This window comes from Paralichthys olivaceus, chromosome 10, assembly GCF_024713975.1.
Source record: "Paralichthys olivaceus isolate ysfri-2021 chromosome 10, ASM2471397v2, whole genome shotgun sequence".
NCBI classification, from domain to species: domain Eukaryota; kingdom Metazoa; phylum Chordata; class Actinopteri; order Pleuronectiformes; family Paralichthyidae; genus Paralichthys; species Paralichthys olivaceus.
The window spans coordinates 202622-229287 of NC_091102.1; the positions used below are offsets into that span (position 1 = coordinate 202622).

A 26666-nucleotide genomic window follows, 5' to 3' on the forward strand; every position below is an offset into this window, starting at 1 on the left:
TTCATCTCCTCCACCTGACCACATGACGATTTCTTTTCTTTTTAGGAATATCTCTGTTGTCACCCGTCCACATCCTCCATACGTCACATTGATGCTCAACTGTTATTTTATGCCGACGATGGTAACCTGATCTTTTCTTGATTTTGCAGAACCTCCTCAGTTTGTCCTTAAACTGCCTCCCACTACCTTTGTGAAGCAGTGCGAGGGACACCGTTTTGAATGCAAGGCCACCAGCTCACGCTCCCTGAACATGAGTTGGTATAAAAATGACCAAAAGATAACCGATGGAGGCAACTATAAAATAATGTTTGTTGACTCGGCTGCGTACCTCCAACTGCACACCACAAGGTTTGAGGATAACGGAGTCTACACCTGTGAGGCTCACAATGATGCTGGCAGTGCAAGCTGCAGCAGTGTCCTCACAGTTCAAGGTCAGCTATCAACTAGATTCAGGGGTTACACGTTTTGTGGATTTTGTTTCCCCTAAACCTGTGTAGCATGCAAAGGAAAGAATGACTATTCCCTGTGATGCAGATTTTGATATTACATCTGGAGTGGAGTGTCTCTGGAGAACCCTGTCTAAAGTCTTCCGCATGGAATCCAACAGCACTTTTTGTTTCAGTCAAAAAGGATTTCTGTCCTCCAGTGTGTCGGATAGCATGAGTCTGAGTGCTCCCTCTTTTTTAGGACATGTTTTCCTTTCAGTTTTTAAAACGTGATTCGTGTTTTTTTCTCTGATCTCACTGTGAAATGACCGACCCTCCTCTCATAGCATGAACATAAAGTGAGTCTTTCCATTTCCTCACTAATGATCATTAGGCTTTGTTCATTCAATGTCTGGATGGATCCCCAAGCATGGACTGAACTTCAGCATGACCCTCGATAAGGATTTCATTTCCACTGGAACTGTCCAACCGATTTGCTTGCAGTGAAGACTTGGTTGTCCATGAATGTTACTTCAGTTAATATATCTCAATGTATTTTCCAGAGTCCCCATCCTTTATCCAAACTCCAAACCCAGTGGAGGGCATTAAAGGGAAAGAGGCCAGCCTACATTGTGAGATGTATGGCACTCCCCCTTTCCAGGTTAGCTGGTACAAAAACAAAAGACCGCTAAAGGAGAGTAGGAAGTATAAGATGGTCAGTGAAGGCAGCTCTGCCACGCTTCACATTATAAAACTCGACCAAGACGATGCTGATCTTTATGAGTGCAGGGTGTCCAACAATGTAGGAAGTGAATTCTGCCGCACGACCATTACTCTTAAAGGTTAGTACAGTACCGGTGCCCATTTCCTCAAAGCTTAGTTTTGATGTAATCATGTCTCCTCACTTTTGACCTTTCTGTCACTATTCAGAACAACCGGCGTTTGTCACAAAGCTGGTTGACCAATCAGTGAGGGTCGGAGAGCAACTGACTCTCACAGCTACAGTAAAAGGCTCTGAGCCTCTGACTGTGTCCTGGGTTCAAGATAAAGATCACGTTCTCAGAGACGGTGACAACAGGAAGATCATGTTTGAGAACAATGTGGCCACGCTTGTTGTTCCCAAGTCTGACTCGACCACGGCTGGTAAATACACCTGCCACCTGAGGAATGACTCTGGAGCGGTGGAGTCTGTCTCCCAAGTGGCTGTTTTAGGTTTGTGGAGTTCCAGACCTTATTTGGTTGCCACTCAAGACATTGTGAGGATTCGTATGGCTTAATATCTTCTTCCTTAAATTTTTAGAACCTGCTGCTATTGTGGATAGTCCAGAGTCCTTCAACGTGAAGTCAGGGGAAAATGCAGCTCTTGAGGTCAGAGTATCTGGCTCTGCAGAGCTGAAACTTAAGTGGTTCAAGGATGACAAAGACCTTTCTGCTGGTGCCAAGTATCAGATGACCTTCACAAAGAAGGTTGCCACCCTAAAGATTCGGTCTACTGACAAAGCAGATGCTGGAGAATACAAATTAGAGGTCACAAACCACATTGGTTCAGCCTCTTGCAAAACAAAACTCTCTGTCTCAGGTTGGTGGCCACTAGATTTTTAATGCTTCCTATTTTCTCATGGAATAATGATAATAATCGTTTTAATTAACATTCAGCTCAGAAATGTTTTATAACATGTTACATGTTGTGTTTTTGACAACAGATAAGTTGATTCCTCCAAGTTTTATAAGGAAGCTGAGAGACACCCACCTTGTTGTGGGTAGGCCTGGTGAGATGGAGTGTAAAGTTACTGGTTCTTCACCTTTAACAACTTCCTGGTTCCACAATGGCCAGGAGGTCAAGAGTGGTCCAAACTATGACATTAGCTGCATTGATAATAGCTGCAAACTGATAGTTCCGACTATCAGGATGTCAGATTCCGGCAAATACACCTGCAAAGCCGTAAACGATGCAGGAACCAGTGAGACAAGCGCTTCAATGAGGGTGACAGGTCAGTCGCAGCAAAATGTTTCTAGGATGTTTTTTTGTCTAACATGGGATCAAACAGAAACGTAACGATTATCCTACAATACATCTTTTTTATTTGAACCCAGAACCTCCATCTTTTGTGGAAACACCCGAGATGAAGGACATGTTGGCTGGCAAAAATGTGTCTTTGTCGGCTAAGGTGAGAGGCAGTGCCCCGCTGACCGTGAAATGGTTCAGAGGAGCCAAGGAAATTCAGCACGGAAGAGGCTGTGAGATTTCCCTCAAGAATGATGTCGCCACTTTGGTTTTTCACAAAGTAGAAAAGTCCCACACTGGAGAATACACCTGCCAGATCATAAACGATGCTGGGAAGGAAAGCTGCCCAGTTTACCTGTTTGTAAAAGGTTTGTTAGCCGGATAGTTTATCTTTTTTAACCATCTGTTAACATCTAAAGATGAATTTTCTGTAACTGATCATCATTACCTCTCTCAGAACCAGCCCACTTTGTGAAGAAGCTGAGGGACATCTCCTCTGAAAAGGGCAAGCCTCTGAGGCTTGAGGTCACATTTGCTGGAACCCCGAGGATCAATCTGTCCTGGAAGAAGGACGGTAAACTCATCTGGGCCTCGTATCAGTACAATTTAATCACCACAGACACCTCCTGCATCCTAGAGGTTCTGAACTCTGACAGGATGGAGGCAGCTGGTAGATATTCTTGCGAAATAGACAACGGAGTTGGAAGTGAAACATGCGAAGCCCAAGTGTCAATTCTAGGTAAAATCATTAGCATGCATTATTAAGTTCGGCTTCAGTTGTAATACTTCCTAATCTTTTAATGATTGAGTCCTTTTTTTCATCTAATACTCGATGTCTGTACTAAATCATCATCACCATCATCTTTCACTTCAGAACAACCATACTTTGTTGAAAAACTGGAGCCGGTGGAAGTAACTATGGGTGAACCAGTGACCCTGAGATGCCGTATTGCTGGAACTCCTGACATATCCGTAGCTTGGTTTAAGGCTGATGGAAACCTGCGCAAGTCTGAAACTTGCTCAATGGATTTCTCAAATGATGTCGCCACTTTGAAATTGATGAAAACGACCAAGTTTGACCACAGCGAATTCATCTGCAAGGCCGAGAACCGAGTGGGTTCAGCCTCCACCAGCTGTAATGTGACAGTGAAAGGTGACGCTTGTTTCCATTCTTCTTTTTTCTATGTTAATGAACATGTATTGAAAATGTAGTCAACGACTGACTGCAGATCAGCCTGTTGATGACGATAGACACAGAGACTGTGTCTGGCTCGATTATCCAAGACTATCCTTAAGATTTCCTCAGGTGAAAAATACTAATGTAGCTTTGTTTTCATACTTTGCTCAGTCACATTGACATTAACATAGAAGCATAGCAATGCATGGCAATATAGCAGTGGGCTCATTTCTAACATCAGCTTTGCTTCTCTCAGAACCTGTGCGCTTTAGAAAAATGCTGGAGGACACAACTTTCATAGTTGGTCAGCCACTGAAACTAGTCTGCACCTACACTGGGAGCCAGAGGGTCTACGTCACATGGAAGAAGGACAACAAGCTGATTTGGGCATCTTATCAATATAATGTTAAAACAACCGCGTCAACCTGCATTCTGGAGGTGCTCAACAGCGACAGACCTGAGGCAGCTGGAACATACACTTGTGAAATTTCCAACGGAGCTGGAACCGACATCTGCCACGCTCGTGTCAGCCTAGGTAATGTCTCAAATTCTCAAAACATCATCTGCTTTCAATTCATTAATCAACAGAGAACTCGTGTTGTTGTTGAGTAGCAGCAATAGAATGTTCATCAGGTACTAACAAAACCATCTTATTTAGATGAGACAACTGCATGATCTTTATAACCTGCCTACCAGCACAAAATAACGCATGCCACTAATCCAACCATTACTCCTCCTAGAGCCTGCTCACTTCATGAAAAAGCTCAAAGACACGTATTTCAGACTCTGCGAACCTTTGACCCTCAAGTGCACATACAAAGAGTGTGTGTGACCTGGAAGAAGGATGGGAAACTGATATGGGCATCCTATAAGTACAACGTCAAGACCACCAATGACACCTGCATCCTGGAAGTCCTCAACAGTGACAGAAAAGAGGCAGGCGGAAGATACACCTGTGAAATTTAACACTGAAGGACGTGACATCTGTCATGCTAATGTTAAACTAGGTAACCATGTTAGCTACCTAGCTCATTATTTCATTTCAGGGATCATTGAAAACATTTCATGTCCATAACATATTACATATATTAAATTCAGGAACTTATTGGTCACATTAATCTTACTGTATTAGCTTGAGTTTAGAGGCTAAACCTCACTGCTTACATCATCTAACACCACTTGCTAACTGATTTCTTAGAACCTTTTCGCTTTGTGAGAAAACTGAGAGACACCTTCTATAAAATCGGCCACCCTCTGACACTGGAGTGCACGTTCACCGGCAGCCAGAGGATTCATGTCAGCTGGATGGAAAACCCATTTGGGCTTTATACAAATACAACGTCAAGACGACCAACTTCTCCAGCACCCTGGAAGTTCTCAACAGTGATCGGCGGGAAGCTGTTGGGAAATACTCATGCAAGATTTCCAATTCAGAAGGCTCTGCTATTTGCCAAGCTGTGGTGAAGATAGGCCACTATAACGCCACTAACAACTTCACCTCATGAATCATCATTCCAATCCTTTCATGTAAACATTAATCATGAACCCAACATCACCTTTGCTTCCTGTAGAACCTGTGCGCTTTTTAAAAGAACTGGAAGACACCACTTTCAGACTTGGCAAGCCGTTGTCACTGTACTGCACTTACAGCGCCAGCCCCAACATCTATGTGAGCTGGAAAAAGGACGGCAGACCAATCTGGGCCTCCTACAAGTACAATGTCAGGATCACAGATAACACTTTTGTGTTCTGGAAGTTCTTAACAGTGACCGGCCCGAAGCAACCGGGAGATACTCCTGTGAAATCTCTAACTCTAAGAACTCTGCTATCTGCTATGCTCAGGTCAAATTAGGTAAAACAAGGATCAGAATGAGTGCTCATTGTTTTCAGTTTTCAAAATCTTTTATTGGTTTTGAGCCATCTAGGAACATTCTACATTAATTCACCGTAGTTTGTTGTTTTCTCTGTTTCCTTTATTTTCTTTTGTGAAAACGTTGGAGGATACCACCTTCAGGGTTGGTCAGCCTCTGAAGCTTGAAGTCACATACACAGGCAGCCAGCTCATCTATGTGAGCTGGAGTAAAAACGATAAACCAATCTGGGCTTTGTATAAGTTCAACGTCAAGACAACAGACAACACCTGTGTCTTAGAGGTTCTCAACAGTGACAGAGAAGAGGCTGCTGGGAGATATTCCTGTGAAATATCCAATGCTAGTAGCTCTGCTGTCTGTCATGCTCATGTCAGACTAGGTAACTTCAGCTAACATGCTCATTCATTGATTTTCTAACTAATGTTAGACCAGGCTTCATGACATGACTAACAACATTATTGCTTCTCTCAGAACCAGTGCATTTTGTGAAAAAGCTAGAAGACACATCATACTGTCTGGGTGCTCCTTTGTGTCTGATGTGCACGTACACTGGCAGTCAGCGAGTGCACGTGAGCTGGATGAAGGATGGGAAGCCAATCTGGGCTTCGTACAACATCAAGACGAGCGACTCCTCATGCGTTTTGGACGTCCTCAATAGTGACAGAGAAGCAGCAGCTGGGGTCTATTCTTGTCAACTTTCTAACACAGAATGCTCTGTCATTTGTAAAAGCTCAAAGAAAGGTAGAAACATTCTCACCTCTCATTCACTAACACAACCAGCCAACATTTACAGACACATGGCTCTAGAAAGCAGAAGTTTCATCCTGCTCTTAGATTAGCTCTGGTTCCACTGGATTTTACTGCACAACTTAGTAAACAGCTAAGGGGAATGAAACTTTTCTTCTTGCGATCCTGAAATTATTTCATAGTCCCTGATAAGTGAACCAAGCAAAATGACTTTTACTTTCCATCATCGACATAGTGCCCTCCATTGTGTCAATACATTGTATAATTGACGCCAGCTGGTCTGGGACAATGGTGGCACTTTAGCGCTCTCACACAATTAAACTAAGGCTAATTTAATTTCATCAGTGATTAATAAATATAGATTCACAATTGAATTGTTATTATCAAATCAAATCACCTTTGCATCTTATAACCATCACTGTTTCTCACAGAAGCTGCTCGCTTCAATAGGAAGCTGGAAAACACCACGTTCACACTCAGCAAATCGAAAAGTCTTAGAGTCGCCTTCAGCGGCAGCCAAAGAGTGACCTCGTATCAGTACAATGTGAGGACCGCAGACTGCAGCTCCGTCCTAGAAGTCCTCAACAGCGACAGAGAAGAAGCTCGTGGAAGATACACTTGTGAAATTTCCAATGCAGAAGGCTCAGATATCTGCCATGCTCATGTCACACTAGGTAAAACTAACCAGCTCCCCAGCAGTTCTTATTATTCATTTCATGCATTTATTGATTGATTCTTAGAGGTAACTTTCCACCACCTGACACCCCTACCATACCATACCATACCTTTACGTATGGTTCAAGATCTGTCCATTCACATAGCTTCCCTTTCTACACATGAAATCCTCCATGGACTCCTGGGATGGTTACATAGTCTCTCCTGCTCCACATGTACAGGACAGTGTTTTCTATGACTCATTTCAACATTGCTTCTCTCAGAGCCCGTACGCTTCGTCAAGAAACTCGAGGACGTCTGCCACGAGCTGGGTAAACCGCTCAGCCTTGCGTGCACTTCCAGCGGCAGTCACAGGGTCCATGTGACGTGGAAGAAAGACGACAAGCTCATCTGGGCTTCGTATCAGTACAACGTCAAAACTACTGACTCCTCCTGCATGCTGGGCGTCCTCTACAGCGACAGAGGGGCGGCGGGAAAATACACTTGTGAAATTTCCAATGCAGATGGAACTGACACCTGTCATGTTCATGTTAAAATAGGTAACACACTAACACTTTTCCATTTCAACTCATTCCCCTCATGTGGTTGTCATCACTAATGCTAACCTCCAGTGCAACAATGGTTTCTCATTTCTCATGGTTCCGGATGTTGTCTTGTTGGTGGTTTTCTGGTCCTGTGGTTGTTGGGTTTGGAAAGAGCAGGTTGTATCTTGGCTCCGACGTTTCTGAGAGCATGCTGTTCTTTTCGCTGTGGTTGGGTCAGATGCTGTACATCACATTTGGAAAGTTTTTTATTATTAGGTGGATATTCTGTATTTGTTTACTGTTGTGTTGCAGTTCATGTTGTTGTTGTCTTATGTGCTGCGCCTCTTTGTTTCCTTGACGCTCTGGTAACAGCCCGCTGGCCTGGTGAACAATACAATTTACATTTCAAGTATTTCAGAACATGGGTTGATTTTCTTCCTTTTCTCTACTAACAGAACGAAAGGTCCCTCCAAACTTCACCAAGAGGCCCTCGGAGTCCATGGTGGATTCAGTGGGTAAGACAGTGAAGATGGAGGGTCGGGTGTCTGGCTCACAGCCACTCAGCGTCACGTGGTACAAGGACAACAATGAAATCTATGCGTCCGACAAATATGACATCAGCTTCAAGAATAATGTGGCTGTGCTGTGTGTGAGAGACTCCACCAGCTCTGACGGCGGCGCGTACACCTGCGAGGCCACCAACGAAGCTGGAAAAGCTTTGTGTCGGGTTTCTCTCAACATTTCAGGTATGAGCATGTCGTCTGTCTTCAGTCTTAGGCCAACAATGATCAGACTTAAATTGTGTACTTCTTTAAAGTTGGATTTGATCTTCAGGTCAAATGTGAAGACACAACACATCTGGAGTCTCAGATATTTGTTGTGTCATCCATCTTGGTTCAGTTGGTCCATCTTTAATACATTTCTGACTTCTTAGGACCCGAGAACTGTGCAACATGAGCAACATGCATCTTTCGTCAACCAATCAAAAAGCAGGAAATAGTGGCCCTCAACGTGTTTTTAATCTTTTAGCTTACTTTGGCTGCTAAGCTAGCTAGGCACATGCTTGTTGAAATAAACGAGCTAGCTTGTTATTAACTAGCTAATTATAATTCATAAAAATTCTCAGTTTTGTCATTAATTGGGCGATGAATTGAAGATTTTTCTATTGTATATTAAGCTCTGTTCAAATGCCAGCACTACAGATATATAAAACAAAATCTTTTAATGACATGTTATAAATGCTGGTGTCTCTCAGTCGTGAGATTCTTTATTTCATAGCTTTGTACTTTTCTCAGGAGGAGAAAGTTAAAGTTTCAAATTAGAGGTTTTTCGCAGCTGAAGTCTTCGACCAGAAGAACGGAAACAATTCTTTTTTCAGTTGAAAAGCAAAATCAGGAGGTGTCCTGCTTCTTTCCCGTCCCTCCTTCAGAAACTAGCCAAGCTCCTAAATTTGACATTTGCCTGGAGCCGGTGACCGTGAGCGAGGGTGAGAAGCTGAGCCTCAAATGCCTTGTGAGCGGCTCTCCTCCACTCACCATCCAGTGGATGAAAGACAGGAGGGAGCTGAAGTCCAGCGGAAACACCAGGATCACGTTTGTTGGTGGGAGGGCCTGTCTGGAGATCAGCCCTGTGTCAAAGAGCGACGCAGGAGATTACCTGTGCAAGGCCAGCAATGCTACGGGCAGCGACTTCTGCAAGTCCAGGGTCAATGTGCAAGGTAACAACATCCGTCTGTGATAAGCAGTTGCATCTCTTAATTTCTCTGATTGTTTCATCTTCTCTTCTGTTTGCTCTTTATTTTACACTTGTTCTTGATCACTCACCCTTTTCCTCTCAGCTGTTTATTTGACTTGGGTAAAAATGGTTTTGGAATCTTCTGCAAAGTTCAGGTGGTTTTTCTCAACGAAAGCTTTAACTTGTCCAGTTGATTTTTATTCAGTCATACCTGTGTAATAAAAGCCTTGTAAGTCTCACGCCTGCTCAGACATAAGAAGACTCTTTTACAGAGAATGTAGAATGATCATGATTATGATTATGACCATGATTATGATCATTCTTCTGATAAAATATATCTGTATCTATCGATGGAGCACGTTTCTTGGTTTCATTCAACCAAAAGTTCACCTTCATGATTTCTTCTCAGACAAAGGAGCCAAGGCCGTCCCCGCCGTGGCAGCCACGGCTGCCCCAGCTGCAGCTGCTCCGGTCAAAAGACTTGACAACCTGTTCTTCATCGAGGAACCTAAAAATGTATCTGTCTCAGAGAGTAAGTAAAGTTTTCTGTGGAAACACTTCAGTGTTCACTTGTTACGTCTTTAAAAAACAGAGAGACTCGACTTTCATCATTTAAAATCACAACATGACAAGTTAAAGTGAAACAATCGATCACAGCAGAATTACAAACACTGAAAAGAGTCAATGTGCAGCTACATGTTTTCTGTATTTTTTACAGAGGGCACAGCAGCCTTTATTGCCAAGATTGGAGGCGACCCGATCCCCAGTGTGAAGTGGATGAAGGGCAAATGGAGGCAGATCACTCATGGTGGTCGTATCTCCATCGAGCAGAAGGGCCAGGAAGCCAAACTGGAGATCAGAGAGGTGACCAAGTCTGACGCCGGTCACTACAGATGTGTCGCAGCCAACAGACATGGGGAGATTGAGTGCAGCTCCGAGATGGAGGTTTCCAAAAAGGAGGAAGTGGAAGGATTTGGAGACTTAAGGACAAGACTGAAGAAGTAAGACCTTTGTTGATAGTTGGATTGATTTAATTTGACTGAAGTTTGAGTTTTGAGACAGGAAAAAGAAAATGAACATTAACATTAACAGAAAATGTGTTTCATTTTGTTTCCAGGACTCCCTCCAAGCAGAAGAGCCCAAAGAAAGAACAAGAGGTCGATATTGTGGAGTTGCTGAGAGGTCACGACCCTAAAGACTACGAGAAGATACTGCATGAACATGGAATCCACGACTACCGGGCCATCCTGCAGGCCATCGAGTTCCTGAAGAGGGAGAAGGAGATGGAGACTGGAAAAGTGGTGAGAGACACACAACTGATCCTGATGATGAAACAATACCGTGAAAATACAGCTGCTGGAAATATGTTTCAGCTCCTGAGCAAAGAAACGTACAAATCAATCTTTAACATTTAAGACTGTCTTGCTCTGGTGTAGTTGCTACAACCATCATCTTTCCTGCTGCAGGAATTGGAGCACGGAGGTCGGGTTGAAGAGGAGGATATGGCCAAACTCATCCAGCAGCTGGAGGGACGTGTCGGCACTGAGGTACAATCAGACAGTCACATTTTATTTGTCTCATATTCAGTTTGTCTCATCGATGTCAACAAGCAGCAACGTCCTCTGTCCTGGCAAGAGTCAAACTACAGAGACACTTTCTGAGCAGTGAATGAAGCTCAGAGTCTCATGTGAGGATCCGTCTCCAGGACACGAGGACAATAGATGCTGATGAACTGAAGACATCAACACAACAACAGATTCTCTACATTAGAAGAAACTTCATGTTTAAAGTATTTGTACATGAGAACATGTCTGATTGAGATGAAGGAGCAGAATATATATAACAATCATTCAGCACATCTATAAACTTTTTCCCTCTTGACATATTTTTGTTAAATTAAAAAAAAGATCTTTTGTCAATGTAAGAAAATTGGGAGATGAAGTTGTCGAACATATTGTGAAAGTTGATGAAAATTAACTTTTACTAAAGAATCAGCTTTATAGTTATTGAATCAAAACTAAAGACAGGATTGAATCTGGAGATTATTTTTACTTCTTTAAATTCAACTTCACATTAAAACAGAAATTTGTATGATTTTATAGTTTTTATGCGCTGATGAAAAATGTCACATGTTCCAGTCGTATTTTCTGATGTAAACATAATGAACACTGATGTTGTTCAGCCCGTCTCTGTCGTGGAGGACATCAGTGACCAGACGGTGACTGAGAACCAGAGCGCCACCTTCGGGTGTCAGATCAGGATCAACTACCCAGAGATCACTCTGACCTGGTACAAGGGAACGCAGAAACTCGACAAAAGCAACAAGTATGACATCAGCAGTGTGGGAGACCGCCATTATCTGAAGATCATCAACTGCCAGGTCAAAGATCAGGGCAACTACCGTGTTGTGTGTGGTCCTCACATCTCCAACGCCAAACTCAGCGTGTCAGGTAAGAGTCTGACTCTTTTCACTTCCTGTCTGGGCTCGAGTCAGTTCGTCTTTCGTGTGTCGTTTTGTTTTTGTCAGGTTCTAAATCAGGTGAAACTCACTGAACTCTTGGATCCTTACGGGTTGTGTGTGTTTTTGTCTTTTTCTTGTTTCGCGTTTCTTCCCCTTTGTCGAGACCTAAAGTCTTAAAATATAAAAAAAACAACTTTGACAAATAATCAGTGTTTTGAAAAACCAGACATTAACTGTCATTATCTGGTTTTAGCCAAAAAAATTCAGTTCACTAAATGCATCAGAAGCATCGAGGTCAGTGAACGCCACTCTGCCACCTTCGAGTGCGAGTTGTCCTTTGACAACGCCAACGTCACATGGTACAAAGACTCATGGGAGCTTAAAGAGAGTCCAAAATATAACTTCAGGACTGAGGGCCGACGGCACTTTATGACCATCTGCGACGTTACGGCAGAGGATGAAGGTTCGTTCAACAGAAAGAGATTCTGACTCTCTTCAGTGTCACTGACTCAAACAGGAAGTAGATTAATATTCACAGTTTAAGAAACACTGAGGGCTCCCCCTCTTCATTAAAGTATACGGTTTCATTTTAAGTGTCTTAGTAAAACTTTATTTAAACAGCAGCGTTAACACTGTATCTGCTCCGTCAGGAGTTTACTCTGTGATCGCTCAACTGGAGCCGAAGGGAGAAGCTCGAGGTTCCGCTGAGCTTCACCTCACAGACAAAGGTCCGCCTCTCTCTCAGTCCAGTTATCAGAACACAATCAGATTATCAAAAGAAATCTATTCCCTGTGATAACCTGTGGTACCTTGTTCCTTCACAGACGTTGTGTTAGGAAAGGTTCCTCAGGGTGAGTATTTTATAAAAACGTTATTATAAACGACAGTTTAACTGAACACTTGAGATAATACAAACATGCAGACTTGTTATTAAATGAAGTAATTTGTGTAAAAACCTTCAGATGTCCCCGACGTGTCGCTTCCAGCAACAGAAACAGACTCTTACGTTTTCAGAGGTGAGTCTGTTTCCATCAGTCGAACTTAATGTCGCCCCCTCGACTCTGACGTCACTTTGACACTCATCAATATTTTTCTACCCAAAGATTCCTCAGAAATGTATCACTACGAAGAAACAACACGAATTAAAGGTACAAACGTTTGACTCAACTAAACGATAAAGTTCGAACTAACTATCGTCACTTCTACGATCTGCGTGAAGGAATGTGACGATTCTCCTACTCATCCATCAACAGCAACGTTTAATCGTTTCCCTCCATCTTAAACTGTAACCATCATCTTCTTCATCCTAAAACCTGTGTTCATCATCATCACTGCTCCTAATATACCTCAACACGTGACGTGTGCTGTCATCAAATCTACTATTTAACTAAATTACAACTTTCATCTGTGAAAACATTTCAAATGTAACTAAATGATCAAATACACAGAAGAAGATTCATCTTAGAGATAAAAGTCAGAACTATGAAAGAATTTAAATTCTCATTAGATTCCAAATATATGAACATTCAATTTATTTATAAGATTTGTAAGATAAAATATAGAGATTAAAAAATCTAAATTTAAATCTGAATTTCTCAGATTATATCTAAACGTCACAAGGAATTTTTCTTATTTATTAATTTTCACTTAGAGAAGAACTGATTACAAATGTAAAGTCTGACTTTAATCTGGAGATGAATCTTCACCTGTGGGAATCAAACCTGCAGCGATGAAACTCTTCACTTTGAGACAGTTTCTGTTGGTTTCTCCTCCGTCACAGATGTCATCATTTTTCTGTTTATATGTAGAATCACATCATCATCATATAAACTGATCGTCTGTCTTCTCCCTGTGTTTCTGTCTTTTATACGTTTTCTTTTATAATCGTTCTCATCATGTTTCCTAACTGTTGCAGTCTATTTGAAGTAAATTAATAATGGGGGATAATTAGAGACCTGCGACGTCTCTGTAGGTCAGACTGAGGGTTTTTTCCTAAGTTCAGTTTTCTTCTTCACCAGAAGAGAGAAAAACCATAGAGGAAGTTGTTGAGAAGACTCAGTTCGAGAGCAGAGAAGAAATCCCTGAAGGTATAAACCCGCAACAAAAGCTTGTGGCTGAAACGTAACAAAGCCGCTGGTCAAAGCTGCCGTTTCTGCTCATTCACCCTTTTCACGTGTAAAACGCTTCAAACGCCTCCTGCTGCTCATAGAAGCTTTTAAACGTTCTCACACTTGAGCTGTTTGTGTCGTAGACATTGGTTTGGTCTCGTCTTCTACTTTCTTGTTTGTCTTATTCGTGTTTCCTATTCTTGAGTCTTTCCTCTTCCTCTTACGCTCTTATTAATGCGCAGCAGCTTTCTGTCCAGTAGATGGCAGTAGAGAGTAGACGTTTTGTCGTCATGGTTTTGATGCGAACTCTCTTGATTCTTTAAGTTGCTGAGGTTTACAGGAGAGTGGAGGAGAAGCGCTCTGACGCTGCAGCTCCAGTCGAAGGTAATTTCTTCTTCTCTCAGTCGTTTACGTATTAAATCTTTTCTTCTTCGACCCACTGTTTGTTCTTCTGTTTCTCTTAATGGGCTATAACAAATCTTGGTGTTAGAATCAACTATGGTCAGAAAACTGATATCATTGATAATGTTTTAAAGTACCTGAAGCAAAGAAGCTGCAGCCTGAGGGTGGCGCTGTTGCTCAGTGGGAAGAAGCTCTGGCTCCAGAAGGTAAAGTTCATGATGACATAAAAGAGCTTTGCTGTTTGTGAACTTAAACAGTTTTTATCATCTCATTTATTGTTAATATGATTCATGTATTTGCTTCTTTTTATTTCTTTCAAATTAAAACTAACATCAAAACAATCTACATTTTGTAAGAAATTGTAGATGTTGAACTTTTTTAAATTTTAAAGATGTTTAGTTTGTGCAGTTTGGACTAATGTAAAAAGCATGGCAGCCTCCGTAGAGAGGACCCCTTCCATGTTAATATATATAATATATTTAAATATAAAGTAGTTGGATATTAAGCATTTAAATATAAAGTATTTAAATATAAGGTATTTTATGGGGTCAAGAAAACTACAATTCATACAATTTAGATGAAACGAACTAGTGAAAACATCATGAGGATTATTCTACATTAAATTTCTGCCAATAGATCCTTTCACCTGAATCTGACTCACTAGAGCTTTCAATGAAGAAATATTTGATTTGATTTAGATTTGCACATTTAAGACTTTTAGCTTGACGTTTATTGAATTGATCAGTATTTATGTTATAACAGTAGAATACACTGAATCCTCCATCTATTTTTCAAATGCATTTAACATTAAAAAGGAGATTCACAAACTTTATGATGAAATTTAAAGATTTGACATTTTACACAGATCTGCCTAATGTAGCATTTCCACCCCTAGTGGCGTTTGTGGGGACAACACTTAGAGATTAAAGAAATCTTTATAAAATGAAAAACAAAACATGTGATCTTGAGATGTTTCTCTTGACGTCCGTCTCTATATCTTGTTGTGGAAAGTTTTTATTTTTGTGTTGTTGGTCTTTTGTCTTTCAGCTGTTTGTTTTTTACATTTGTGTGTTTTGTGTTTTTCTTCTTTCACTAAACTCTTGAAGCATTCGATGCTCTGTTGACTCGTATTTCTATGTTAAACCTCGAAGAACCTTCAGTTTATGCTGAGCCAGAGGCGGTCATTCCTGAACCTTATCAACACAAATCAAAAACAGCAGAAACAAAACCTTTTCCTCTTGAGGCCAAAATGAAGCCTGAACCTGAAGCAGTGAAAGTGGAAGCTGTGAAGAAAGAAGCAGAAGCTCCCAAAGTGAGAGGTAAAGTAGTCAACACTTGGTTTTACTTCTGATCAACTACAAACACTCTGTGTTAAATGTTCCATGTTGCTCTTTAACATGTTTAAGTCTTGAATGTTTTACCTCTTGATGCTCTAATGAATCTGGAGCTGAAACACCTTCAGTGACAGTGAAGCTCAACGTGTTCTTCAAAAAACTTCATTATCAAGTAAAATCAAAGCAAGTGGTAGTTCAGCCAGTTGTTCAGGAAACTTCCCCAAAGGCTGAAGAGATTGTAATAGAAGGAATGAGAGGGACCATCTTTAATATCTGTGACTGGTTCTGTGTCTTCATGTTGTCTTCGTTTTAAGCACTCGTTAGAGTGGACTATCATTTTTAAATCTTGGTGGTTACCAGGTTACTGAACATGCATGTATCATGTTTTTTCAAAGTACCAGAAACACCAAAGCCTGAAGAACCTGTAGTTTCTCCAACCACAGCCAAGGTTTCTCCCTCAACACCAGAACGTCTTCCAGCTAAAGGTATAAATCGTTGACTTTCAATTTTTTTCTTCGTCTTTCTGACTCTGAATTCACTCGTTAAGAGTGTTGTCTTTGATTCAACCTCAGCTTTGGTCATTACCTGTAGCTTAAACCATACATAATGTTCTCTTAAGTACAAGATGCAATCAAAGCAGAGGGATCTGTAGTACCACCTGCACCAAAGGTTGCTCCACCAAAGGCCAAAGCTGTTTCAGCCCAAGGTACTGCAGAGAACCTGTCAATTATCACTTTGTTCTACTTGTTTTATCTTTGACTTGTTTCTTGTGACATTCATTTGTTACGTTTTATTTCAAAATAATATTATTTGAATATAGTGCATGAAAATCTTTGAACTTTGCACTCGTTAGAGTGCGACTTTCAATTGTGGATTTTTCTTTCAAAATATGCTTAGAAAGATCATCATCTTATAAAAACATGTTCTTCTAAGTTGTCTCAGAACCAAAGAAACCAGAGACTCCAAGAAAACCGGCTCATATTCCCAAAACAAAACCAGAGGAACCGAAGAAAGAGGTTCTCGAAGAAACACAGATGTCTGCCCAGGTGCCAAAGAAGGTTCCAGAAGAACCAAAACATCTTGTCCAAGACACAAAGAGGGTTACTGGAGCTCCAAAGAAAACTCAAGAAACACCTCCGATAATCCCTGAGTCACCAAAGAAGGTTCTAAAGGAACCCCAAAAAGTACTGGAAGAAATTAAGAAGGTTCCTGAAGCTCCAAAGAAAGTCCTGGACACACAAAAATTGGTTCCAGAGGCCCCAAAGAAGGTTCGAGAAGAACCTAAAAAAATAGTGGAAGAAATTAAGAGGGTTCCTGAAGCTCCTAATAAAATTCAGGACACACCAAAATTGGTTCCAGAGGAACTAAAGAAGGTTCCAGAAGTACCCAAAAAGGTTCAGGTAGTTGAAAAGAGGGTTCCTGAAGCCCAAAACAAAATTCAGAAGACACTTAAGACAGTTCCAGAGGTACCAAAGAAAGTTCCTGAAGAACCAAGGGAGACTCCAGAGGCACAAAAAATGGTGCCCCACCTAGAACCAACCACACCACAAGATTTGGAAACACCAAAACAAATCCTTCAGGCTAAGCCTCAACAACAAGGTAGATATGTCTGCAAACAAATTAAAAACCTCAGATTGACTAATCCTGAATCATCTTGATCTTTTATCTTTTATTCTGAAATGTCTTTAGCTAATTCTTCAAACGTTTGTCTGATGCTGTGCTCTCATGTGTGTTCACTGTTTGTTTGTTGCATCACATCAATAATCAAAACAGCTTTTGTGGTTAATGTCTCTTGTTACTTTTTAGAAAGTAAAAAAGAATCAGTTCTCTGTAGTTTGACCAGATGTGTTAATTTGTCCCTGAATCCAGAAGAGGTCACTTCCTCTGGAAGAGTGGAGTCAAAATATGAAGAAGCTCCACAGCAGATAGGTAGTGATTTATAAAACAAGCATGACAGTAGAATATTATCGCACTGAATTTGTCATTGTGTCTTGATGGTTTTTGTTTTGTGTTGCTTTCCTCTTGGCCACCGCTACATGGTGCAAATCTTCATTCTTGGGTGAAATCTTAAAATGACGTCAGTTCGCCTGAAGGCTGATCGTCAACAAACAGAAGTGGTTGAAGACAGAAAGGAGTCTTCTGTCATAAAGAATCGTGGACAAAGGAATTCTGTTGCAGCAGAAGTTGAACTGAGACAAGAGGAAGAGAAGACATATGAAATAGTGAAGCTGAGGGAGTCCAGAGAAGAAATGAGTTTGAAAAAGGAGCAACAAGTGGTGAAGGATTCTTCATGGTTCTGTGAAGATCAACAAGATAAATATTTCGAGGCTGAAGAATCAGCAGACACTGAACCATGTGATAAAGAAGACTTTGATCGGGTGGAAGAGGCTGTGGACCTTAGAAATGATATGTCCCTGACGTCAGTCTCCCCACCTCTACAGAACTTTACATTTGCACCAAGAAAACTAGACATTGCACCGAAAACTGCAATGAGTCATCTTGTAAAGACAGAAGTTTCACCTCCTGACCCTGGATCTGCATCCAAACAAGAGGCTGACAAGACAAGTGTTCAAGAACAGAAACTCAAAGAAGAAACTTGTACAGAGCAGAGAGACACGACTGAATCACTTGAATCCGAATGTCCTGAAGAAATCAGCTTTTTGTTGGAGAAGCTTGATAAACCTCAAATCTCTGCTGCACCTGAATTAGTCACAATACAGCAGAAGTCCAGAGGACTTCCTTCAAAGCAAGCTGACTCTGTGGGAGAAGTTCCATCTGACAGACACATGTCTCTGCCTCATAGTAAACACAAGTCGCTGCCTTCTGTACAAGATTTACCCAGAATTCTTCCCAAAACAACGCTGTCTCACCCTGTGAAAGTCATTCCTCCTGAGAAAGAAGCAATGCCTGGTAAAAAGATTGAGTTTCCGCAGGAAGACATTAGAAACACTCCCAAAGCTAAAGATGAAATGTATGTTGAAGACACTGTACTTCCAGAGAAATCACGTTGTGTACAGGAAGAACTGTCTTTTGAAGAAGAACTCATCCAAGCAACAACATCAATCCCCGAAAGTTGGCGAGTGTCATCTCCAGTTACAGCTCAGATTCCTTTGCCAGAGAAAACTTTGTGTCTTCAGGAAGAAACTGAACCAAAGAAGACATCCGGTTCTCTTCCCAAAATGTTTACTGCTCCCGAAGAAAACTTTGTCCCTGAAGAAGTGATGCTGCCCAAGAAACCTAAAGACAAGGTTTCTTTTACAAAACAACCTAAGGTTCCACCAGAGAAGAAATATTTTTCTTCTGAGGTAGAAACTCTTCTACCAAGGAAACCTTCTTCAGTCGGTTCCTCTGAGGAAACAAGAACCGCTGCAACAAAACCTCCGAAACAAGCTGATGATGAGAAACCAAAGAAGAGAACAGCTGAGGTTGAACAACAAACTCTTCAGAAAGGTATTCTGTTTTTTTGAGCCGTTCAGGTTCATAATCTTCATCACATCGACTCCTCTTCAAAGATGTTTACCACATTTTTTACACTCACATACAAAACCAAAAGAATTTCACTCTAATCTTCAATTAAACCGTCTTTTTGTCTTTAAAACCTTTTCTTCTCTAAACATATTTCATCGTTGACCTTCTTTCTTCATTCTGTCACTTCTTCTGTTTGTTTGTGCAGTTACTTATCGCATTTAAATCTGTCGTGATATTGACCACAATGTTTTCTTGGTCGTGATCTTGGAATCTTGTATTTTAAAGTGATTCCTCCAGAGGAGAAGAAACCAACCACACCCAAACCAAAGCCTTCAGCTCCTGCTCCTGCTCCTGCTCCTGCTCCTGCACAGAAAGGTGCACCCCTTGCAGGTATTCCGGTCTTGACTGGTCAACAGTTGACCTGCTGTTTTTCTTTTGTTTGTGTCGTCCTCTTTGTCTCACTCGTTTCTCATCGTGTTTGACCTTATTCTCTTCTTCATTATGACCATGATCATCTTGTATTTTAAAGTTTCTCCCCTGGAGGAGAAGAAACCATCTGTACCGGCACTCAAACCTTCACCTCCTTCTCCTGCTGCTGCAGAGAAAGTTACGCCCCCTGCAGGTAGTTCCTTCACCTGGATTTAATATTGCTGTCTGTCTGTTTTCTTTGCTTGTTTGTTTGTTTCATAGTTTCTTCGTGTTTTCTCAGTCTGGACTTGTTTCAGTGCAGCTTCTGTATCTTCACTGACCGTGTTGTTTTCTTGGTCATAATCTTGGAATCTTATATTTTGAAGCATCTCCTCCAGAGGTGAAAAAACCATCGAAACCTTCAGCTCCCGCTGCTGCAGCCAAAGCTGCGCCCCCTGCAGGTAGATTTTTACACTGCTAAACCTGAAACTCTGTCCTGTGTTTCTATGGTTTTTGAATATTTCATCCCCTGTGGCTGCTTCTGAGTTTGTCTGACCTGTGCACTTTCCATCTTTAATCTGTCTTTGTTAATGTGTTACCACTTTATCTTCTGTCCTCGTGTTTGTGAAGTTTCTCCTCCAGAAGATAAGAAACCATCTCCTCTGACACCAAAGGTTCCAACAGAAAAAGTCGTTCTTCCTTCAGGTAGTTTTCTTCTGTTTGTCCCTTGTGTTGTCTGACCTTGTTTGTCATGCCTCTGAAAATTCTGTTGGTTCTCAACAACAGTTTGAATTCTTTAAATGTATCTGTTTTGTTTGAGTTTCTCTCTGTTTGTCAGACCAGTGATTTAATCCAGTTGATGTTCTTGTAGCTCAAGTTGCAGCGATGCAGAGGAAACCATCTCCTCCGGCCGCTAAGGCTGAACGCTCTCCTGTGTTGGAGGAAATGTCTCTGCCTGAAGGTAACGTCTCTTCCCTAACTGTCATTCCTGTTGTTTGTCTTCAATCTTCACACAAGGTCACGTCCTGTTGTTGTCCGTTCCAATATGTTAGTCTGATGTTTGTGGCTTTATTTTCTTTTCTATAATCAGACAGAAAGAAGCTAAATAATCTTTAAATGTTTCTCTTGGTGCATCTGGAAACACTTTAGTGTAACGCTGCTCAAAACATCGTGTTGAACATCTGAACACAAAGTTTTCTGTCTGTCTTTGACAAATGAACGTCTTTGTCTTTGATTGAATCATGTTTGTGTCAGTGTTTGTTCTGTGAATATTTACATTGATCTTATTGAAATTCTTACAGACATGGAACCAGTTTCAGCTCCAGGACCAACTAAAGGTACCAAACATTTACTTCTTTACTTCCTCATGTAAATAGGCAATAAATCTTCATCCATGTTATGTTGGTTGCTTTCTCATAAAGTACAAATGTGTGTGAGTCCTGTGTTGTTAAATATGAAATGTTGAGCTTCTTGTTTTGTCTGTATGTTAATGTTATTAAGGGGTAAATGCTTCAACCACAGCGCCACATTTTAAGCAGAAGGGTAAAGTTCCAGTTCAGGAGACAAAAACACCTGATTCACCAAAGCTGAGAAGTAAATTCACTAGAAAACCCAAAGAGAAGGAACCAGAACCAGAGATGGTGAAGCTGAAGAAGATTCCAGTGAAACCTCCAGAGCCTGAGAAACAAGTTGAAACTCATAAAGCTGAAGTGACGCGACATCACGACCCAGAATTAATGGCTCATGGTCTTCACGGCAGAGAAGATCGAGAGATCATAACACTTGGAAGAACTGATCGACTCTTTACTGCAGAAGAAGAGACAGTTCAGTTAAGACACTTTGAGGAAGCTGAACGAGTCATAGTTTTACAGACAACCGCTAAAGAAAGTTGGACAAGAACTATAAAATCACAGAAAGAGCAGGAATCTGACACACCCAGTTTGGACAAGAAGAAAATCACTAAACTGCCAAAGTCAGACGAGTCAGAAGAATCAGTTAAACTCAAACCCTTTGAAAAAACAGGGAAACCAGAAGAAGAACCGCAAAAGATCAAACTTAAAAAGGTGCCAACAAAGCCCATAGAGGCAGAGGAGGAAGTCATAACTCACAAAGTTGACACAACAAGACATTATGACACAGAACTAACAGTTCAGAAGCTTCGGGACAGAGAAGATCGAGAGGTGATAACACTCAGCAGAAGAGAAAGAGTTTTCTTTGCAGCTGAAGAGATGTCTGAACTGGGATCTGTGCAGGAACCTGAACAACCAGAGGCAGAAGATGAGAAATCAAGATGGATCAGAACTCCTAAAGCACTGAAAGATGAAGAGCCTGAACCAGATTTAACTAAGAAGAAAATAAAGAAACTGCCAAAGAAAGAGGAGGAACAAGAGGTGGTAACACTGAAACCATTTGAAAAACCTCAGAAACCTGAAGAAGCTGAGCCTCAAAAAGCTCAGAAAGAAGGTCAAGCACAGACAGATACCAAGCGAACTCCATTCCAGAGAGCTGAGACGCCACAGAGAGATCAACCCAGTGCTGCAGTAAAATACAGAAAACAAGAAGAAGTTCCTGTCGAGAGTCCAGAGGTTGTTCACATTGTTAACAAAGACCAGAGAGAAATCCAGCTGAAGAATAAGGTTGATCTGGTCCCTGAGCCTGAGGAACCTTCTACTGCCGACAAGCTTTGTGGAATACCAAAAGTGACACTAGATAAAGAGGAGGTTCTACTGAAACCTTTCTCTAAAGTCCTCAAGCCGGAAGAAAAAACAGAGAAAACACCTGAAGAAGAGAAAAAGAAATCTGTGGACAAAGAAATACCCCTTCATTGTCCAAGAGATGAAACTAGGATCAGAAAAGTTGAAAAGACGATGACACCCAAAAAGGAGGATGAGAAACCTACAGAGAAAGAAGAAGCAGTTGTTCCACTCAAGAAACTGATTCAACCAGGAGAGAAAGAAGAAGCAGTTGTTCCACTCAAGAAACTGATTCAACCAGGAGAGAAAGAAGAAGCAGTTGTTCCACTCAAGAAACTGATTCAACCAGGAGAGAAAGAAGAAGCAGTTGTTCCACTCAAGAAACTGATTCAACCAGGAGAGAAAGAAGAAGCAGTTGTTCCACTCAAGAAACTGATTCAACCAGGAGAGAAAGAAAAAGCAGTTGTTCCACTCAAGAAACTGATTCAACCAGGAGAGAAAGAAGTAATCCTGCAGAAAGATGCAGAGAGAGAAGTGCCACAAAAACAAACAGACATCTTTAACAAAGGTGTCAAACTCAAAAAGACGCCATCACTGAGAGTCAGTAAAGAAAAGGTAGAAGAAGAAAAGTCTGAGCAGCTCAAAAAGGTGGAGCTTAAAAAGACACCGTCAGCAAAACTGGAAAAAACAAAGGAACTGGATCAAGTCCCTCTCGAGAAGAAGCAAAGCGATGAAAAACCCAAAAGAATTCAAAAAACACTTTCGCCAAGAGACTCGACTGAAGCCCCGACGGTGAAGAAGGTTCTAAAAAAGCCATCGGCAGAGGACAAACCTGATAGCGTGAGGATCCCTCTGGTGAAGGAGGTGTCTCCTGGAGCCGTGCACATGAAGAAGGTTCCCACACAGCCGGAGGAGGAGGTGTTCGAAGAGGAGGAGGACGGTGAGGAAGAGGAGGAGGCCTGGGGCTGGGAGCTGGTTCCTCCAGACGACTGGGATGGTGAAGGGGTTGATGGGGCGCTGGAGACTCCAGGAATGCCTGGCAGTAAACGAGGTGAGGTGATGGCTGAAAAACTGACGACCCTGGACTCATCCCACCTCTGATGACTCATCACCTCCATCTTTAATCACATGACCATCCTTAATCTCCACCTCATGATTCATCTCCGTCCACTTCCATGTGTCCATCTTTTAATGTCTGTCATCAGATGTTTGTCTTCACCAGTGTCCACATCGTCTTCATCTCTTTATGTCCTTGTCATCATCTCGTCGTCATTCTATTTGTGTGAGGTCCTCTCATTATGGCAGTGTTTCATTTATCTGTTTGTGGTTGTGTAAATCTTTCTCTTGGTTTCCTCTGGAATATTTAAGTTAACGGAGAAACATAAAACTCATCTTACTCTTTCTTGTCCAGATGGAAAACCATCAGAGGAGCCAGCGAAAGGCAGAGGCCGAGGATTCGGTGGTGAGAACAAACTCACATACTAACGGTTTATGGTCTTTGTGTTTTAAGCACCTGTTCCATAACTGTCGTAAAAGTGTACGTTGTTTATTGTGTAAATCTTTAATCTTACTTTACATCATATGACGTGTTTCCATAAACACACAGATGTTTTCTAACTTTACAGTTACTTGTGTTATCTTTATCTGTGTGTGATGTTTGTGTAGTTAGTTGTTTTGTTGTCTTTGAGTTTTGAGGCTCTTCTCTGAAGCTTTGTATGATTCTTAGTCTGAACACAATCTTAGATCATGTTTCTCTGATTTTTCTAAAGTGACATCAAATATACGATAGGAACAAGATCTTAAAAACATCCAAAGAGTCCAACATCTCCCCTTGTCCTAAACAAACATGATAAGTTTTTGTATCTGATGTTGCAGCGAGACAGACGCCATCACCTGGTGACGGTGGGCGGGGCCGCGGCCTGAGGCCTGGTGGAAAAGGTCCATCCCCTCCAGAGGATCCCTTCGGAGGGTTCAAGCTGAAAGCCGTCCCTCTGAAGTTCATCAAGAAGCTTCAGGACATTGTGTTGCAGGAAGCAGAGTCCATCGGCTCGTCAGCTGTCTTTGAGTGTGAGGTCTCACCTTCCACTGCCATCACTTCCTGGATGAAAGACGGCAGCAACCTGCGTGAAGGCCCCAAACACAAGTTCACCTCTGACGGCAAAGATCGCAAGTTGAACATTATTGATGTTCAGCTGTCCGACACTGGTGAATACAGCTGTGTGGCCAAGAACGCCGGCAAAGAAATAACGTGCACAGCCAAGCTCATCGTTGAAGGTAAACCACTGAGTTTTTTTTATTTAACACAAATGTCTCAACATTAGAAACTAATTTAACTCAAATACTAAAAATACGATTTTGGTAAGCGTCATTCACTCAGGTACTGATGACAGTGAACTTCTGAGCATTACATAATTTCCCTGAATGTAAATAAGAGTGTTTAAAAGAGTTGATCTGTGTAAACAGAGCTTCCTGTGAAATGGTTGAAAGAGCTAGAACCAGAGACGACGTGTATGAAAGGTCAGCCCATGTATCTGACCTGTGAGCTGAACAAAGAGCGAGATGTCGTCTGGAAACGTAACGGCGCTCCCCTCAAGAAACAGGCCGGGAAAGTGGCCGTTAATATCATCGGTATGCAGCACGCTGTGACCATTCAGAATGCCACCGACGACGACGCCGGCGCCTACACATGTGAGGTGGACGGACAGGAGGACGTCAAGACGACAACCATCGTGAAAGTGATCGGTAAGAAGTACAGAGAGCGCTCGTCATCGTTCAGACTGAATCAGCTTCAGAGTTTCTCAAGGAAAGTTTATAAAAGTTACTTAAAGAATGAAATAGCTCAGCGTCGCCCGCGGGATTATATTTTATATACATTACACCTATTTATATAGTGGTTTAGCTCAGTGGCCTGGGAATAATACACAATAAGAATATTTATTATATTGATTTTAAACCAGAGAAACAGAATGATCTGCTGTCGTCAAGATTTTATTTTCAAGATTCATGAATCAATCAATCAAATTTGATTTGTATAGCCCATATTCACAAATCATAATTTGTCTCATAGAGTTTAACACAGTGTGACGTCCTGTGTTCTTAACTCAACAACAGTCAGGAAAAACTACCGAAAACCCTTTTAACAGGGAAAACAAATAACGTAGAAACCTCAGAGACACGTGTGGGATCCCTCTCCCAGGACAGACACAAGTGCAGCAGATGTGTAGATGTGTAGATGTGCATGCTAAAGTAAAAGTTTCAAGATTAAAAATATGTTAATAACCATGTGACATGTGTCATCAGAAATAATCAAAGACTGGCTGGTGAAGCCTCTGAGAGACCAGCACGTCAAACCAAAGGCTAAGGCCACGTTCAAGTGTGAGCTGTTTAAGGACACGCCCAACTGGAAGTGGTTCAAGGGCGATGACGAGCTCGCACCTTCTGACAAGGTTGAGATCAACAAAGACGGAAAGGACATGACTCTGACTGTCAACAACTGTCAGCCCGAGGATGTGTCAGACTACACCATCGAGGTGGAGGATCGCAGATACACAGCCAAGCTTACACTGGGAGGTCGGTGTGAAACTCTGAGGAAAAATCACTGAGTCCACAAGTTGAGTCCAAACATGTAAATTGTGTTTGTTTGATTTCAGAGCGTGAGGCGGAGGTCCTGAAGCCGCTCGCCAGCGTGGAGGTAGTGGAGAAGGAGGAGGCAAACTTTGACACTGAGATATCTGAGGAAGACGTGGCTGGAGAATGGAAGCTGAGAGGACAAGTGTTGATCAGATCCCCGGTGAGAGGAAAAAAACTGCTTCAGCTTCTTTGAGCAAAAATACTCAATAAAAACAAACGTTAATATTTCTGATGGTTCAGTGGGTGCGTCACTGAGGTGCTCTGAATTGATCTGCTTTCTTTATTTTAATTTAATTCATATTTTTAATGAGATTCATTTGAGAAGTGAAGTTTATTTAATTAAAAACATGTTTTGTCATCAGCTGGTGTTTGTGTGGCCGTTGTTTTTCAGACGTGCGACATTAAAAGTGACGGCAGGAAACGTTTCCTGACGCTGAAGAACATCCAGCTGGACCAGGCGGGCGAAGTGTCATACCAGGCTCTGAATGCCGTCACCAGCGCCATGCTCACTGTCAAAGGTATGAATCAGCAACAGATACACGTCACCTCATCTTGTTGTGCGTCCTTCGTTGCTGCATTTGTGAGTCTTGGAAAATGAGGGAATAGCAGAAGGTAAGAAAAGTGTGTTTGTGAATAACGGCCGAATCATTCGCACCTCCCAGAGATCGAAATGGGATTTCTTGATCAACTGAAGGATGTTTCAGTGCCTGAAAAGAAACAGGCTAAGTTTGAATGCACCATCACCAAGGATGTGCCAAAGGTCATGTGGTTCAGGGGGGCGGAGATAGTCACCCCAAGCCCCAAATATGAAATAATAGATGATGGGAAGAAACACATGCTTATCATAAACAGCTGTGAGTTTGACGACGAGGCTCAGTACACCATCGAAGTGTTGGGACAAAAGTCCAGCGCTCAGCTGACAGTCGAAGGTAAGTTTCCGACAGAACACACGCTTCACGTCGTGTTGTCATTAAATGTTTGTACAGTCGCGACGGCAACAAACA

General features: G+C 41.8%; 1 protein-coding gene across 2 annotated transcripts in view; it reads left to right on the forward strand.

The window, feature by feature from the left end:
• LOC109642081 (titin-like) overlaps nucleotides 1-26666 on the forward strand; it is a 165684-nt gene that overhangs the window by 45485 nt on the left and 93533 nt on the right. Inside the window, exons 51-91 of one of the 2 annotated variants that reach the window (XM_069532619.1) lie at nucleotides 150-431; nucleotides 989-1267; nucleotides 1356-1637; nucleotides 1726-2004; nucleotides 2129-2416; nucleotides 2520-2798; nucleotides 2888-3169; nucleotides 3305-3583; nucleotides 3864-4142; nucleotides 7880-8170; nucleotides 8854-9141; nucleotides 9568-9690; nucleotides 9877-10159; nucleotides 10276-10459; nucleotides 10625-10705; nucleotides 11341-11608; nucleotides 12270-12347; nucleotides 12444-12470; nucleotides 12582-12635; nucleotides 12723-12767; nucleotides 13638-13706; nucleotides 14052-14111; nucleotides 14264-14335; nucleotides 15281-15448; nucleotides 15859-15948; nucleotides 16083-16169; nucleotides 16397-17062; nucleotides 19217-19321; nucleotides 19461-19553; nucleotides 19726-19800; nucleotides 19970-20044; nucleotides 20211-20300; nucleotides 20641-20676; nucleotides 20840-23083; nucleotides 23444-23494; nucleotides 23908-24306; nucleotides 24496-24774; nucleotides 25333-25602; nucleotides 25683-25822; nucleotides 26054-26180; nucleotides 26325-26591. In XM_069532619.1, the coding sequence (XP_069388720.1) occupies nucleotides 150-431; nucleotides 989-1267; nucleotides 1356-1637; nucleotides 1726-2004; nucleotides 2129-2416; nucleotides 2520-2798; nucleotides 2888-3169; nucleotides 3305-3583; nucleotides 3864-4142; nucleotides 7880-8170; nucleotides 8854-9141; nucleotides 9568-9690; nucleotides 9877-10159; nucleotides 10276-10459; nucleotides 10625-10705; nucleotides 11341-11608; nucleotides 12270-12347; nucleotides 12444-12470; nucleotides 12582-12635; nucleotides 12723-12767; nucleotides 13638-13706; nucleotides 14052-14111; nucleotides 14264-14335; nucleotides 15281-15448; nucleotides 15859-15948; nucleotides 16083-16169; nucleotides 16397-17062; nucleotides 19217-19321; nucleotides 19461-19553; nucleotides 19726-19800; nucleotides 19970-20044; nucleotides 20211-20300; nucleotides 20641-20676; nucleotides 20840-23083; nucleotides 23444-23494; nucleotides 23908-24306; nucleotides 24496-24774; nucleotides 25333-25602; nucleotides 25683-25822; nucleotides 26054-26180; nucleotides 26325-26591 (9714 nt within the window). The remainder of the gene's footprint in view (nucleotides 1-149; nucleotides 432-988; nucleotides 1268-1355; nucleotides 1638-1725; nucleotides 2005-2128; nucleotides 2417-2519; nucleotides 2799-2887; nucleotides 3170-3304; nucleotides 3584-3863; nucleotides 4143-7879; nucleotides 8171-8853; nucleotides 9142-9567; nucleotides 9691-9876; nucleotides 10160-10275; nucleotides 10460-10624; nucleotides 10706-11340; nucleotides 11609-12269; nucleotides 12348-12443; nucleotides 12471-12581; nucleotides 12636-12722; nucleotides 12768-13637; nucleotides 13707-14051; nucleotides 14112-14263; nucleotides 14336-15280; nucleotides 15449-15858; nucleotides 15949-16082; nucleotides 16170-16396; nucleotides 17063-19216; nucleotides 19322-19460; nucleotides 19554-19725; nucleotides 19801-19969; nucleotides 20045-20210; nucleotides 20301-20640; nucleotides 20677-20839; nucleotides 23084-23443; nucleotides 23495-23907; nucleotides 24307-24495; nucleotides 24775-25332; nucleotides 25603-25682; nucleotides 25823-26053; nucleotides 26181-26324; nucleotides 26592-26666) is intronic. The other variant, XM_069532620.1, reaches the window with a different exon arrangement.